General features: G+C 43.8%; 1 protein-coding gene across 1 annotated transcript in view; it reads right to left on the bottom strand.

The window, feature by feature from the left end:
* Nucleotides 1-601: 601 nt before the first annotated feature.
* Nucleotides 602-17,072, bottom strand: part of ACOT12 (acyl-CoA thioesterase 12) — a gene marked incomplete at both ends in the record, with an annotated part of 38,253 nt that continues 21,782 nt past the window's right edge. The window contains 10 exons of the mRNA XM_080924810.1: nt 602-751; nt 970-1,096; nt 2,280-2,408; nt 4,027-4,160; nt 9,202-9,285; nt 10,601-10,664; nt 10,931-10,986; nt 11,537-11,687; nt 12,434-12,553; nt 13,509-13,665. Coding sequence (XP_080780936.1) covers nt 602-751; nt 970-1,096; nt 2,280-2,408; nt 4,027-4,160; nt 9,202-9,285; nt 10,601-10,664; nt 10,931-10,986; nt 11,537-11,687; nt 12,434-12,553; nt 13,509-13,665 — 1,172 coding nt within the window. The remainder of the gene's footprint in view (nt 752-969; nt 1,097-2,279; nt 2,409-4,026; nt 4,161-9,201; nt 9,286-10,600; nt 10,665-10,930; nt 10,987-11,536; nt 11,688-12,433; nt 12,554-13,508; nt 13,666-17,072) is intronic.

The raw sequence follows: 17,072 nt of genomic DNA, 5'->3' as shown, positions 1-17,072 counted from the left end.
TCCCTCTGTAATATCACACTTTACAGGTGCTCAGCATGTGTGTATATAGAAATAGATAAGAAATTGGCCATCTACCAAGAATATATGTAAAATGACAAGAGTAAAGTCGTTCCTATTAAAAAACTGATTGGATTCCATTATGTTTTAATGCTTCCTAATTTGAAAGTTCTAAAACACGGAATACATCTTCCCAGAGACCCCTGACAGAGGTGCCTGATGCCTGTGGAATAATATTAAACACTCATCAGCTTTTAACCCACCATTTCACATTTTATAAACTCATCATCTCAGGATACACACTGGGCTTCTGTAATCCAAAGCGGTCTGTGATAGTGTTAACTAATTTTGTGTCATTTATAGATCATGTGGTATTGTATCCAGGCAATCTCCAAGTGTCTGTACAGTGGGGCTTTGGAGATCTTGTAGTTTGTCTCCAAATCAGCAGAATACACTTTGGTTCTTTAATCTCTTCAGAACTGCATTTTGCTTAGGCTGATATTAAGTCATTGATTGGCCCCAAATCTTGCCAAGTAAAAGGGCTAAGGGCACACTTGGAATTAAACCCAGTAAATGAAATTACTGGTAATCGAGAGTTGACCATTTATAACACACTTTTAAGTCCATCATGAGTTGCACTCTCTACGAATTTTATACAAGAGGCTGCAGCTTCCTCGATGGATTTTGACCAGCCACCAATATTACCAGCAAAGTAAGGGAGGATGCTGTCTGACATCTGGTTCAGGTATGCTACCTGCGACAAAGAGAAAACACATCGTGTTGAGTTTTTATTGACTTGGAGAACTTTCAAGCAAGAGACTGGAGCTGTTGATGAATGAATTTAGAAGGAGGGAAAAGGAGTCTTTTAGAGAAGACACACGATATAAAACTGTGATAAATAGGCGATCTGAGGGAAATGAAGGGGTCTCCCATTGAGAATGAATTAAGGCACAAATATGTCATCAAACGTACGGTGCACGAGCTGCTATCGACAGCCTGGATGAGAAACCCGGCGCAGATGACCTCGCTTCTGATGTACTGTGGAGATGGCGGGACAGATGGCAGCAAAACCGACATGAGCGCCACGGTGTAGGTGTCGCTGAAAGGTGAGAGCACACGTGATTCTGAGGGAGCGGTTGCTAGACAGGACAGCTCTGTAGTTATGTAGTTCTGAGGATTAAATTCAGGGCCTCCTGCATGCTAGGCAAGTTATTCAGTGCTGCCTACACCCCCAGTCCTTGGGACAATCTCATTGTCCCTGCAGAAGTGAGTTCTGAAACCCTTCTCTACAGAGACATTCAAGTATAGAGGGTGAGGCTCAGGCCGCTGAAGGTTTTCTGTGCCCCAACAGGTTGTGATGTCAGTTTCCAGTCAATTTTTTAATAAAAAAAAGCAACATTCAAACAATAAATGGATACCAGAGACAAGGAAATAAAAGTGGCCCTTCCGTCTGCTCTAGCTCCAATCCTATTCCCTGGCTTGTGATTGGCTGCTCTTATTTATCTTTTGCTGTGTGGCTCTCTAGATTTTATTAATGGGTATGAGTGGCATTAGCAAACATGCGCATGAGATTGTCTTCCAAAGATAGTCACTTTGCAAATAGAGCCCAGAACTTGATTTTCCCACCTAACCATAAACATGTTGAGACATTTTTATGCTTGCGCCCCATGACTTATTTATCCTTATTGGAGGTCACACACTGCTCGGTGTTGTGGATTTATCATAATTTATAAGATCAGTATCGAGGTATTTGTCCTGTCCTATGACACAATAGAAGATGCTACGGCGAGTCGCATGTACATTAGTCCACACGTGTGCAGAGATTATCTGGAACACACTCTTTGGATCACGTGTTCTGTGTGGTTCAGTGTACATGGGAAGGCCGTGTTCAAATTCTGGGTCATGGCCCTATCACACAGTGGGCCATTTTAGGTCGATAATGCAAAGCCTTTGTGAAGGCTAAGTCGACTTCTGCTCACCACCCCTCTTGCTGACTTTATTGATAACCAAGGGTGGGTCTTGAAGGTTTTTCAGATATTAGGTTTAGTATCTGAGCAGTTGAACGCTGCTTTGGAATGCCCATGGGTCCTTTGCACACAGCTCACAATACATGAATGGATATCAAAATGGTAAATTAAGATTCATGAATTAAAAAAAAAAAAAAAAGAACGAATGTGATTGAAGACTAGATTAATCCATGATGGCTTTCTTGTCTTCATCTCCTTGCGTTTCTAGTCTCCAACAGACAGAGCTGGGACATCGCATGAGGCAGACATACTCACTCGTCTTTGAGGGGCTTCCTTCGTGACACAAGTACTACAAAGTCCTTGGGTTGGTCTCCATTCACCACCGAGCAGGTGATGTAATAGATCTGGTCATCTTCACTCACCTGGTCTATGACGTCACAAGATCTGTGTGAACAGAACAACATTCAAACAATACTTTCTACCTGACAGAAGCTTTGTTTAGTGACTGGCCTATTCTCCTTCTTGACGTATATATACACCTATTGTACTGACCACTCCTCCCCCATAGACACCGCTTGAAGGCTGACTTGTGCAGAAGGAGTAATTTTGCTTATGACAGAAAGGTGCCAGCTGTTTGGCTCCCAGGTCGCTTCCCTCAAAACTCCAGAGGAAGGTAATAATCTTTTCATAAAATTACTTTTTTTTATAGGAACAGTAGAACAATTTGAGAACAAGTGGGGTGAAAAGCCAGCCCAAGCACTCAGGGAAAGAGGTAGAGTGTGCTGGGGCGAACAGCAACCCTGATGCTAAATCACTTGCCTTTTTGTTTCAGACTGCTGTGTACTGGCCACAGTATGTTAGACAAGTCATCTCATCTGTGTGGTGTAGATAACACTATCTAGGGGGCTATTGTGAGAGTTGAGTGCAAACACTTTGTGCAGACCCCGAGTCTTAAGTCGATAGACAAGTCAGCTGTGTTTAAATGAACTCACTGGCTTCTGAATTTGCTCATGTTTCATTTCAATGGAATGCCAAGTGAACCAGAATCGTGAGAGAAGAATGCAAAAGAAGTTGCTGAAAGGCAGGACATCTTGTCTTTGAGATTCCGGAGTGCTCTGTATTCTAGAAGGCTGGGCCTGAACATATTCTGTCACTGCTGGGTACAGCATACACGGCTCAGAGATTCATAATCATTCCTAGGACCCGTGGCAACAACACAACCTTTGGTGCTCAAGTCCCTTACATACAGCTACACATTATTTTTATTATAACATGCGCACACCCTTCAGTATGCTCCAGATCATCTCTCCATCACTTCTGCAATGTAAATGACACGTTGAGAGTTTTTATACTATTTAAAGAATGAAGTTAAAGAAACCTGCCTATGCTTGATGCTGACACAACGCCCCAACACACACACACACACACACACACACACACACACACACACACACACACCACTCTTTATTCAAAGTGTTTGTATATGCAGATCTAGGATCCATAAACAGGTATGATCAACCACATTCCAGCAAAGTGGGAAGGAAGAGAGAGTTCCAGAAACAGTGAGACAGAGGCTGTGAGAGAAAAGTGGGTGGACGGGAACGGGCGTGACTGGGTCACACGGGGAGAGCAGAGAGCATCATGTCCCTCCAGGACTCACTGCCAACTTAGCGCCTTCTCACTAAGAGTTGTGGCTCAGCAGGAAGAGAGTTCTGGGAAGACTCTGGCTACCCCAAGAGCAATGAGGTTTGGGTGGGAAGCAAATGAGTGTGCTACGGAGCCTGGTTGAGCTGGATCTCAGAAACGGACAAAGTCAAGGTTGAAGTTGTCAGTAACATCACAACAGATGCTGAGTACCTATGCCAGCTCCGTGCAGATAAGAAGCCGATGAATGTGGTAATTGTTTTGATTTTTAAGCCTCATGCAGCAGCCTAGGCAGAGAAAGCTCTAGAACCTCTCTAAATGTCTGAAACAATGCAGCCTGCACTGAGCAGCGGAGAAGAGCTACAGTTGAGCTGATCTTTCAGGCTCGATTAAGAAAAGCATTTACATTCGTTCTTACATGTAATGGGGGTCCCACAAAGGCCGCTTTGTAAAGTCGGACAGGAGATGGTAAGCCAAGTGTGCTGGACTGTCCACTTGCTTTTCCACCTTAACAGATATGGCGTCTGGCTCTTCCAGGGTGTATATTTTTATCTGAAAGATAGAAAGAAATATTAGAAGAGAAAAAAAATGTTTACTTTAACACACACACACACACACATTTATGCACACATGTGAATGGTCAGTCATATGTGCTTGCCTGTACTAGGTAAGGCATCTATCAACACCATCTCATTCAGTCTTGGATGCTAGCTCTGTGACATCCAAACAATACATGGGTTAGTTCATTTGCATCGTGTTTTTTGTTGTTGATGATGAAAAATACAGAACAAAAGCTTTTCTCTCCTGATTTCTGTGATATTCCCTGCCTCCACACACTAAAAACAGAGGATGTCACCAGATGCTACGCAGGCCCGTGTCCCCTTTACCCTAAGACTGGATTGTGGTGCTCTCCCAGGATATCAGGCATGTCTTCTAGTGGGCTAAAGGGACCCAAGAAGCAAATCAACTATCTCTAGGACAAACACTTCTTCAATAGGACATACTTCTTTAGCACAAACATTACTTGCTCTTTGAATCCCGAAGCCAATTTCTAATATGTAGTATGTGTTAGATAAACAGAAACCACTTGACATATCCTAAAACATTAATGCCATTTCTGTAACTCTGAGCTATCTTTCTTCTCCTCCTCCCCCTCCTCTCCCTCCTCCTCCCCCTCCTCCTCTTCCTCCTCCTCCTGCTCTTCCTCCTCCTCCTCCCTCTCCTCCTCCTCCTCTTTCTCCTCCTCTTCCTCCTCCTCCTCCCTCTCCTCCTCCTCCTCTCTCTCCTCCTCCTCCTCTTTCTCCTCCTCTTCCTCCTCCTCCTCCCTCTCCTCCTCCTCCTCTCTCTCCTCCTCCTCCTCTTCTTCCTCCTCCTCCTCCTCCTCCTCCTCCTCCTCCTCCTCCTCAGAATTATCAGAGCTTTGTGTTCCACTAAGAACACATTTTTATCCTGCTCATTTTCTTCATGTCTTTCAGGGTGTTTTGAAGTTGGTGTAGAAATTTTCTATCTTATAATCATCACCATGGCAACAGGCTGTGAGAAGACAAACATAAGGTCAGAACTCCAACCACAGGAATCAAGGAGGGAGAGGAATCAAGCTGTGAAGAGATGACCTCTATTGAATCATGTATCTGTATCTAAACATAATATTGTCCTCACTACTTGAATGAAGAAACGAGACATCACAACTGCAGTAGCTTAGGCGGTGTGCAAGTGACTACCCGCTATGTAAACATTTCCCTTCCAGGCCTTGTATATCTTTAGCTCCAGCCTGAAGAGAGGCCTAGCCCAGCCTGTGAACACTTGCTGAGTACAAACAAACCCAGGTGGGACTCTACCTGGCTGCCATTGGAACGGAACATAAAGGAGACATATTGGTGAACATCCGTAGAGAAGCTTAGAGGCCAGATGTCTCCAGGCCTGGCTCTCCATGCACAGCCAAGCCAGTAAAACTGGTCACATGCTTGCCTTGAGACTGCCTGCTCTAAGATGGTGCTTTTGGGCCGAACAATTGCTTAGAGTTGCATTATGGCACACTCCTGCCTGCACTCTTGTACCTCGTCATATGACTGCGTATGGTAGGAGGATCTTTACCAATATAATTCACCTAACTGAAGTCATATTGCAATATGCTAGGCCCACTGGGACTGATGTCTTTATAGAGAAGGGAAGATGGACGCAGACATGCACCCAGGGATGACGTCACGTGGAAACTAAGGCAATGATGCATCTGCAAGCAAAGGAACTGTAAGCTGGCTGGCAGGACTCCAGAAGGTGAGGGGTGAGGGACCAGTCTTCCCAGAAGCAACCAGGGTGTCTACATCGTGATCTCAGAAGGGAGCTCCTTCTTACTGTTTCACTAACTCAAGTGCGACTGCCTTCGGAAATTACACCAGCAACTTTTCAGCAAGTTGCTCTCCACCTCACAGACATATTTTATCCTTGAGCCTTCATGTAATTCTATCTTTATAGATGGGGCTCAATGGTTTATCCAGCAGCAAAATCCATAGTGGATGAATGAATGGCATCTATTCCTTCCCTGAGACAGTAAAGAAGGTATCAGGAAGTCCTTCTCATGATCCTGCTACCTGAACCAATGCCAGAGGTGCAAAGGAGGCAAAGAGGGGCAGTGATCTATGCTGGCTCTCTTTAAATCTGCCAAAGAAAAGCCACTGTGGAGGTTTGAAGAAAATGTCTCACATAAGACTCTGGATACTTAGTCTCCAGTCGGTGGCTGTTTGGGAAAGATGAGGGGGTGTGGTCTTGTTGGAGAAGGTGTGTCACTTGGTGGGCTTAAGGCTTTAACAGCCTATGCCATTTCCAGAATGTTCTTTCTGCCTCCTGCTGGAGAATGAGACATGGACACTTCTGTGCCTACCACTCCCTATGTCTTTGCTCTGCCATTGAGGACTCTAAGTCTAATAAGACATGTTCTTCTGGAAGTTGCCTGACCACAGCAGCAGACAGTCACCAATCCATTCAGCTTTGGCTTCATGGAAAGGGTCTTCAAGATCAGCTACTCAAGAAGATGGCTTCCCTTTGCTCGTGAGAATGGAGGTAGACTCCTTTCATGACCAACTCCAGTGTTGGGGTACCTGGACAGTTTATTCTCTGAGATGAAACCTAAGTATCTCCAGACTCCCTAACATGAGTCTGCCCAGAGCTCGTTAGTAGATTCATCCTAGCAACGCTCTGCTCCGATCTCTGGATGTCAATCGGTATCACAGCGAAGAGGGAATAATTGCATATTTTAGACTGTCTGTTCCAATGGATATGTTGTTGTTGAGAGTGCATTGTAGACAGGAAAAGGAAACTACTTCTTATAGAGAACTAGTCCATGGAGGCACCAGGGGACTACCATCTGTGGTAAGGGGTTGGGTGGAGAGGTGGCACTTTGGACCTAATCTGTCCCTCCTTCAGCTTCTTTGAGATAGATCCCCTCTGCCCTGCTTTCTATATGAGATTGTTTTGGGGGTACATCCATATTTTTCTTGTTCTTGCTATATTTTCACTTTGTTCTCAGACCTCAGATGTTCCTGGCCTGTCTGGCCAGGTCGCTCACTGTAATTTCTCACCTGGAGGGCTCAACTCAAGCTTTGAGCTGCTACACAGTGCCTAGAAAGTGGTCTTCGTCTTCACTCCTGACACTACCTTCAAGAGAAGCACACACCTCCAAGCTCCTTTTTTGCTGTGTTTCTGTCTTTTTGTACCTTAACTTGACAAAGTTAGAGCTGGCCTCTGTGGGCTAAACGCTACGACATCCCACTGGTCTGTCAATGACCTTCTATTATTCTTCTGCAGTTTCATGTGCGTGTATGTTGCTTCTAGATTTATCTTTTGCTTCTTATGTTACTTCTAGTTATTTCTACCCTCATATAGAGACAATTACATATGCATTAAAACCTTTAGTACTGTCTGATTTTATTATAAATATCAGACTTCAAATCTAATTACATTAAAAATAAGAATTTTTTTTTTAAGTAGCCATAGAACTCACTGTTAATCCAGGTTCCTGGGAAGAAAATGTAAAAAGACCTTGGGTTCAAGTCCAGCTACAGTGTAGGCTGGGGGTGGGTAAAACCTGCTAGGGTGGTCAGAAGCTAGCAAGAAAGCAAGAGACAGATTTTATAGCAAAAGAACAAAAGAAGGTATTTAGATGTCTTTCATGAGCAATAGAATGAGAAACCAAAACTTAATTATTAAACCTATTCCTACATTGATGAGCCCAGTAGACATGGGAACCTGTCTGAACCTAAATGGCCCAAGGAAGACCCTGGAGGATTCAATGGTGAGGACAAGAAACAACCAAAGCAACAAAGAGGAAACACTCAGAACTCAAGGTCAGAACTAAGAATGACAAAGAGTAGCCTTAGAATTGACTTATATCCCAAGGTGAGAGGCCTGTCTGACTCTCATCCACATTGAAACCTCGTGGCTTGGCTGAAGCCATGATGGTATAGCAGGTGCAAACTTGAACTGTCCCAGGACAGTCGGGACAGCTGGTCATCCTGGATTTTTAGGATGGTGTTTCACTGATAGTACACAGCAATCCATAGCAAAATTTTACTGAAACTGGGAATCCTGATTATTTTCCAAATGTTAGGTAATAACCTGGTCTGGGAACACAGTTGCTGAGCAAAATGTCCCCTATGGCTTAGAATCTAGTACATGTAGGTACTGACTTGCAAGCATCTTCATTATCCTAAACTTAAGGCCCAAATTATACACACTTATCTCAATGTGATAATATGCAAAATTTATAGAAATTGCTACGAGAGATGCAAAGAATCAGGTCAAGGAAGGCTTCTTTCTTACAAGTCTTATTTATTATCTTTTGGGGGAATTGAAAACCTAAATTTCAAAGTAACATTTAAATATCAACTCAGTAATTGTGGAAGAAACATCAAAAGACAGAAAAGAACTCAAAGACAAATCAGTCTTAGAAAAGTCATGATGAAATGAGCTACTGAAGTTCATTGAGTCAGGAGAGAATTTAGGAGAAGTGTGTGTCCTAGCTCACTGTGATGGTTTGTATATGCTTGACCCAGAGTATGGCACCATTAGGAGGTATGGCCTTGTTGGAGTAGGTATGTCACTGTAGGTGTGGGCTTTAAGTCCCTCATCCTAGCTACCTGGGAGCCAGTCTTCTGTTTGCCTTCAGAATAAGATGTAGAACTCTCAGCTCCTCCTGCACTTAGACACTGCCATGTCCCCACCTTGACAATAATGGAATGAACCTCTGAACCTGTAAATGTTGTCCTTATAAGAGTTGACTTGGTCATGGTGTCTGCTTACAGCAGTAAAACCCTAACCAAGACACTCACCAACATCCTCAGGTCTGGGTAGATGGAGGTGCCGAGGAGGGAGGGAGAGGGTGGGATGTGAGAACCCAGGCCTGCCAAGATGCAGGTGTGTATGGGGAAGGTGTGGAATGCTATAAGTCACCCATCAGAAAGGGCTCACAGCTAGAAGGAGGCCCACTTTCAGACACTGTTGCACCTTAAGCAAAGCAGGAAGGAGCCCTCAGAAACGTGGGTACCCCTCGAATTTTAATTTGCTGTGAACAGGAGCAGCACAAACCCTGAACACTTACCTTCTCCAAGGTGGTAGTAATCTCCCAGCCACTTTTGGATGCCAGATTTTTGAGAGCTTCCACATTAGTGTTACTTAGGGATCCCTAAAATACACACACACACACACACATACAAAAGTGAAACTCTGTGTTGGATATATAGGTCTGGGGTCAAGCGTTTTCTGCTTCAATGATGGCAAACGTAGGAGGTGGTAGGTACTGAGCCAAAGTAAAAATGCTGAGCATTAGGCAAAGCTATGTGCTGCTAATATCTAACGTCTATCTCAAAGTGCAGACTGGGGTCACTGCACTCATCAAGTGTGTGTATCCTGATGTATCCTGATTGTGTGTGTATCCTGATTGTGTGTGTATCCTGATGTATCCTGATTGTGTGTGTATCCTGATGTATCCTGATTGTGTGTGTATCCTGATGTATCCTGCTGTATCCTGATGTATCCTGATTGTGTATGTATCCTGATGTATCCTGATTGTGTGTGTATCCTGATATATCCTGATTGTGTGTGTATCCTGATGTATCCTGATTGTGTGTGTATCCTGATGTATCCTGATTGTGTGTGTATCCTGATGTATCCTGATTGTGTGTGTATCCTGATGTATCCTGATTGTGTGTGTATCCTGATGTATCCTGATTGTGTGTGTATCCTGATGTATCCTGATTGTGTGTGTATCCTGATGTATCCTGATTGTGTGTGTATCCTGATGTATCCTGATTGTGTGTGTATCCTGATGTATCCTGATGGTGCCTAGATTGTATCCTGAGCCGAAACAGATAGATGCCCTTCAGTGTGATACACAACAAAGTGTGTGATATTAGATTTCATTGTCAAAAATGTTTAAATGCCTAATCCTTTTTTAATACTTATTTTTATTTTAGGTATATGGATATTTTGCCTGTATGCATGTCTAGGCACCACATATGTACAGGGCTTGAGGCCAGAAAAGCGCATGACATTCCCCTGGAGCTAGAGATACAAATCGTTGTGAGCCTCTGTGTGATTCTGGGCATTAAACCAAAGGGCCCTGGAAGAGATTCTGGTCCTCTTAGCCAATGAGCCATCTCCCTAGCCCCAACTAATCCTTCTTGCCCTATAAAAGTTCAAGTTCACACGCATGTTACTCATGGCAAATCAAGGCAAGACACCAGGTTGGAACATCTCATGCCAGCTCCTGGCATGATGCCCTGGGGCCAGAACTTGAGAGAAAGCCACACGGTTTAAACCTAGAGTAGAATTCCTAGTAGCTAATGACTTGTTTGGCACCATTTAGAAACGGAGGGTTATGCGGTTCACCTTATCATCTAACCCATTCAGGCTCAACCTGGATCTGTTAAGCAAGTAGGTTTCTGCTTTTGTGCTGGGGGAATGTCTACATGAAGCATTCCAAACCATAAGACTGTCACCTTTCTGCTTATATCCCATTGTGTGCCGAGTGGAACTTCTTTCTTGTGTGAAATAACATATTTCCTGAAAGAAATTAAACTATTAAGAAACAATTTTCTCACACTTAATACGTGACCCATAATAATTTCTTGATTTGAAATTGACCACTTAAAAACATTCTCTTTGGTGGGTGAATCAGGAAGAACCATTTCCAGGCTGAGCCATTTTTAACTTTTAGGAAACATTAGGCCTTCCCTTTCTCATTTTGTGCGCACAGGGACCCCAGGCAGTGACTCTTCGTTATGTGGCTTGTCAGATAGAGAAAACCCTAAGAAATCTTCATACTTTACCTGCCTAGGCGAATTCTCCTCCGGGCAATAGCTCCCTGGTAACGTCGAAAATCATCCTTTAAAAAAACCAGCACGACTAATCAATTTCTAATGGTTTGGCACTGTGACCCGTAAGTTTCCTTCTCCTAGACTAACAGGGGCTCTGTGGCTCTGTGGCACTTCCTTGTGACGTCTAAGCACCCAGGCAACTTTGACAGCTCTTTTCCTTTCCTTTTCAAAGTAGAGAGTATTTTAATTTCTGCTACTGAAATCACTCCGATTTCACCCTGGAGCTCTTAGAGGAGGCAAACTTTACCACTCTTGATGAGAAGACAGCATCTGGAACAGGATGCCCACACACAACAGCAGACGCAAAAAGCTGACACAGAACACCATATGCCACACAGCAGCGTCTGGCTGTACAGAGAGGTGCCTAGGGCTTTCACGATCAAAACCCGTCATCAGAGAGATGTGGGGAGCAAAGAAAAGGGAAGAGCCCACTGGACTTAGGCATAGAAGAAAGCAGACCTCTTTCCAAAGCTGTGAGGATGCGTGACAGTGGGAAGCTGCAGGAAACTCGGCTCACAGACAGGTCTGATCCCTGAAGCTTACTCGGTGACAACTGACCTTTGAAATGGGCTGGATTCTGGGAAAGGTGATGAGTTCCTCCTGGTCATCAACAGCATTGTAAATGAGGAAAGCGCTGTTGATGTGGCGACCTCGGCCCTCGGCCCACTCCTGACAGTCAAAGGCCTCAACACGCACTCCAACTTCCACGCTGCAAGGGAGCATGCAGGGGCGTGGGCAAAGAGGACTGGGGCGTGGCTGACCTCCTGTTCCACCAATCAACAGGAGGACCAGGGCCCTGGTGCTTCTCTGATGTCAGCAAGTCCACACAACTGCCAAAAAAACCACTGGGAGGGTATTGCAGGAGCGCCTGAGGGAGTTCCCATTTTCTTTTTCCACTGGGATGTTAATGTGTGCACACACCCACTGGCATATTTAGCTCATGGGGAAGGTGAATTAATTATATTGTGCTCAGAACATGTTTTCTTCCTCAAAAACCGTGGTTCTATGGTTTAAAAGAATGAAGAGCTGACGTTTATTTTATTTTACTTTACATCGGAAAGAAGAAGAAAAACACTATGTGAGACCTTTTCACTATGTACTTCGAATGGTAAAAATGGGTAGGGTGTAGTCTGTGCTCACTGTTGTGAACAGCAGACCCATTGTGGATGCTGACAGGAAGAACTAATAATTATATTAGGATGGCAGATACCAATTGGAACCATTTGGGGCCAGATGGATGTCCCAGCATCCCATGGGACAAAACAACGTCTTACAATTTCCTGAGTGTGAAGAGAGTACAAGCAAAACAGAAGACTAAAGCTTGTGTCCACACACTGAGTGAGGTCCTAAAATAATCCACAGGTATTGTGATGTACCTCCAACACCCCTCTCCCGAACTAAAATGAGAACGTAGCTTACACAAGGCTCTGAGTTAGCACACGGAGCGCACCTCACCTGTTCTGAAAGGTGTTGTTGACTATGGCATTGAAGACAAGGCGGTCTCCAACTGTGGAGGGTCCCCGGAATTTAAACATATCCACAGACTTCAGGAAGGGATGCCCGTGACACAGGCGGCTAAGGGAACAAGGGGAGGAGAAAAGAGGTGATGACCTTCCATGGCCTCCTCATAAACAACTGATTTGTGGGATTTTTTTTCTATCAGTTTTCTATGTAAACAACTCCATTGACACAAGAGAACTATGTGTGCAGAGGATCTGCACACAACCTCAGACGTTTAGCTCAGCAAACTAGGTAGTTCATGAAGATCATTGTTCTTGTCCTCAGTGGAATTAATGCTTTTGGTTGTCATCGAGTGTCACAGTCATCCTGATACCTCCTGATGGAAGCCCTAGCACACTGTGACTGGTGGGTTGGGGTAGGGCACGAGCAATGACAACTGGCAGCCAGCACTGTTCACACTTGTTCCTCAGCTGCCCTGCTCGGTAAATTTATCCACAAATCAAAAACTGTCCTGGCTGGTTCTGTGTCAACTTGACACAAGCTGCAGTTATTACAGAGAGAGGAGCCTCCGTTGGGAAAATGCCTTCATGAGATCCAGCTGTAAGGCATTTTCTCAACTAGTGATCAAGAGGGGAGGGCCCCGCCCATTGTGGGTGGAGCCATCCCTGGGCTGGTAGACCTGGTTCTATAAGAAAGCAGGCTGAGCAAGCCAGGGGAAGCAAGCCAGTAAGTGACATCCCTCCATGGCCTCTGCATCAGCTCCTGCTTCCTGACCTGCTTCAGTTCCAGTCCTGACTTCCTTTGGTGATGAACAGCAATGTGGAAGTGTAGGCTGAATAAACCCTTTCCTCCCCAACTTGCTTCTTGGTTATAATATTTGTGCAGGAATAGAAACCCTAAGACAAAAACAAAATTTTTTCTTCATGGAAAAAAAATTGCCTGGGTTGGTGCACGGATTGAGAAAGGTTACAGACTATACATTTTATGGGCTTTGTGCAATTTAAAAAAGGAAATCCACTTCAAACCACTCCTGTGCCCCCAGCCCCACACCAGGGTCAACACTGAGAACCTTGCAGAAATGGTCGCTACTGTCTCCATCCATGCCATGATCTGCCCGCCAAATGTGTTTCCGTGATGGTTTGCGTGGGGTGGGAGGACAAGCTCGATGCTCTGGACAGAGGTGCCCATGGTGGTGACCGTTCCTTCTTCTTTATTACAAACGGGATCTGTGAAGTGACCGCAGAGACAGTGGGGTCAGTCACAGGACCCTTTCCCTGCAGCAGACACAACTCTGACACTTTCAATAAGAATGACATTGTTCTTAAAACCTTATATCAGGGACACGAGTGGGTTCTGTAGAGTGGCCACCTCTGAAGAGCATCTACTTCCAGCATCCTGGGTTGGGCTAACAGAGCAGGAGGTTCCCTTTAAGAGACAGGTCTAGCAAAGCCACCAGAATTGTGATGAAAGTAATGGTTCTGTTTAGATTGGTGCCTTCTGTGGTGAAGAAGGGGATGGGAAGGCACAGAAGGGTAGACATTTTGATGACAGCGTGTCATGATTTCGTTACTAATGATAGTTTTACTGTTGTTTGCCTGTGCACAAACTCAAGCTGCATGCTCTAAATCTCAACCATTCTGTCATGTGTCTATCAAATGTCAGCAAAGTCGCTAAAATAAAGAAGAAACTCTGAGGCGGCCACTGACAGAATGGGGAGGAGAAAGATCTCTGCACTCCAGGGCCCATGCTAGGTCAGCAGAGCTCAGCGGCAGTGTGTTCATACAAACTCAGTTGTTAACAGGGAATGAGCCATTCCAGGAGCCATTTCTTCTAGTTGATCGGAACTTGGCTCTAGGCTTCTTTAGCTCCACTTCATTTGGGGATTTCTGGATTTATAATTAATGAGTGATCCATTTCTTTTATTTTTCCCTTCCTTTTATTGATCATTCCAGTCCTTTGTTTAAAATGTGGCAATATCTCCCTTGCCCTAGATGAACTCTCAAATCCTTTCTGTGACCCATATGAATTCTGACCTTGTCCAGCCCATGTGACCATCAATCTTCCCAGACAGGTCCCTCCCCTGTTTGTGTGCCTTTATCAGTTACTTCAAAGACAGTGTTCCTTACAACCCCAGGGTTTAGGAGGAGGAGAGAAGAAAGTCCTGAGGGCTCGCCATCCAGCTAGCCTAGATTAATCTAGAACTGGTGAGTTTCAGGTTCAGTAAGAGCCTTGTCTCAAAAGAGCTAAGGTGGCGAGTGATGGAGAAAATACTACTATTGACTTCCACACACGTGCGTGCACATTTTCATACACACTTGCATACACCTATGTATACACACAACACTATATGTCTATGTATACATCCACTCATGTGTGCATACATAGCCAGGTTAATTTTTGCAATACCAACACTAACAAAGATTTGTTGGAGAAATAAGAGAACTTTACTTTGCTGACCACATTGTAGTCCCTACTGTTAGTAGACTACTTCAAATAAATGCTATGATTATACTGCATCACATGAGAAATGCCTGGTGCTTAACCTACTTAATTAAACAGTATTATCAAGACACACGTTCTCCAGTTTAGTGGGTGGGAAGTAGTATATCTTGTTGGATATAGTTTTCATTTCACTGAGTACTAATGAGTCCCATTGTCTTTTCATATGTACGTTAAATATCGTTGCTATCTCTTAATTAAAAATTTGTATCATTTGCTTCTACCCACCTCTGGAAGTTCAATTAATGAATATTAGATTCTCAACAGACACTCACACACAGATACATGCATGCCATTTATATGTTGTTTTTTTTCGAGATAGTCTTGGCTATGTATCCTAGGATGTTCTTAAACTCCTTTCATAGCTTTAGTCTATTCTATGTCTTGCCTGTTTCACAGCCTCAAACTTGCAGTAATTCTCCTGCTTCAGCCTTCCAAATGCAGGGGTTGCAGGCATGATCCACCACGACCAGACACATATAAATGTTGATAGACATATTTGTTGATAGACAAAGTCTGTTTCTCTAGCTTTCTAGATCATCAATTTGTTCTTGAATCTCATGTTTGGTTCTTGTTGTTTTTCATCTAAGTAAGTACGGAATGCAGCTGTGCATTGACTCCCAAGGCCTCAGGACTGAGATGAGCAAGCACAGGTTACATTCCAAGCCCCTTCAGTCATTACATTACAGTAGCCTCTTTACATCATCTTTTTATATGAATGGTCTTAATGGACCCCCTTCATACTTTGTGGACCTGATGTCACTTCTAGATCTTTGAATCTTACTGATTTCAGTCTCTTGATTATTTTTTTTTTAAGCTCTATTGCCTAGAAGCGATCTGAGAAAGCCTCTGTGGAGAAGACTCCACAGTGGAATTTATATTCTGTCACTGATAGCAGCAAGGCTAGGACATGGTCCACATTACACTAGAGTTCACAGGACCCACTTCTACTTAGACAGCTAGAGGGTTTCCAGCGCCAAGTCCACAAGAGAGCCTTGGGACTGGATTCTCAAAGGAAAGGATTTCTCCATGCCACCAGGGTAACTGCCAAGACAAAAGGGCACCTACCAGGCCTCTCTGAAGGGGCGGGAACTGTGGTGGACTTAGGAAGGGTCCTGTGGAATTACAGCCTTCATGATTTCAGGGGTCAGCTTTCCACTTAAGACAGGTACCTGGGTCCTCCTACAGTCTGTAGCTTTGGGTACTTGCAGGTCCCATAGTTAATGCCAGGGTTAGGACAGCCTCTCTCTGGTTCTTAAGACACGGTTGACCAGTCATTGTTGTCCCTTACTTCACACCTGCTGAGATGAACGTGCCAACAAACTGTAGATTTTCCCCAGATATCAAGTCTACTATATTGCTATAAACAAAACTGGTTTGTTTTCTGGGTGATTTTTTTTTAAAAAAAAAAGACATGAAATCTTAACCTCTTCTGACTTCTATTTATTTTTTAGTTTTCTAAGTATTTTTCTACACTGGATCTTGTGCCATATAGTTTGGCTCAGAACTCCTGAGTTCAAGCGGTCTTTCGGCATCAGCCTCAAGAGTATCTGGGATTCAGGTGCATGTCACCGTTCCCCGCTCTCTGATTGCAAAATTGGTTTTATTAGATGAGATTCTAAAAACAGGATGAGTTAGTGCTGATTGGAATATTTTCAGTTTAATATTGCTTATCCAAATGGTATCTTTTTCCCCAGAAGAAAACATTTAAAATGTTTTGTTTACTTTAAAATGTCTATAAATTATACTATAAAGTGATAAAACTCTAAGTGCCTAACTGTCGCCTTATCAAAGCATGTACATGGTTATTCACAGCAGCTGGGAGGAAGACTTACCCTTTAACTCTATGTCTTCTCCTGCTTTGTAAATTTCGTACCCTGCACATGCAATATCAATTATTAAATGAGTATAAAATAATTACAAAATAAAAAATTAATAGAGGTCTTGTAGTGGCTATTTCTGGTTGTCAACTTGACTACATCTGGAATGAACCACAATCCAGAATTGGAAGGCTCACCTGTGATCCTGATCTTGAGGCTGAGAGTCACAAGTTTCTGACCTGGATCTTGAGGCACAGTGGCTCTGAATTCTAGGACACTGAGGCAAGGAGATCTCTGAGCTCAAGGCCATCTGG

This window comes from Micromys minutus (assembly GCF_963924665.1).
Source record: "Micromys minutus genome assembly, chromosome: 11".
NCBI classification, from domain to species: Eukaryota; Metazoa; Chordata; class Mammalia; order Rodentia; family Muridae; genus Micromys; species Micromys minutus.
The sequence above is the reverse complement of the archived record's forward strand: the minus strand, read 5'-3'. Positions and strand labels throughout refer to the sequence as shown.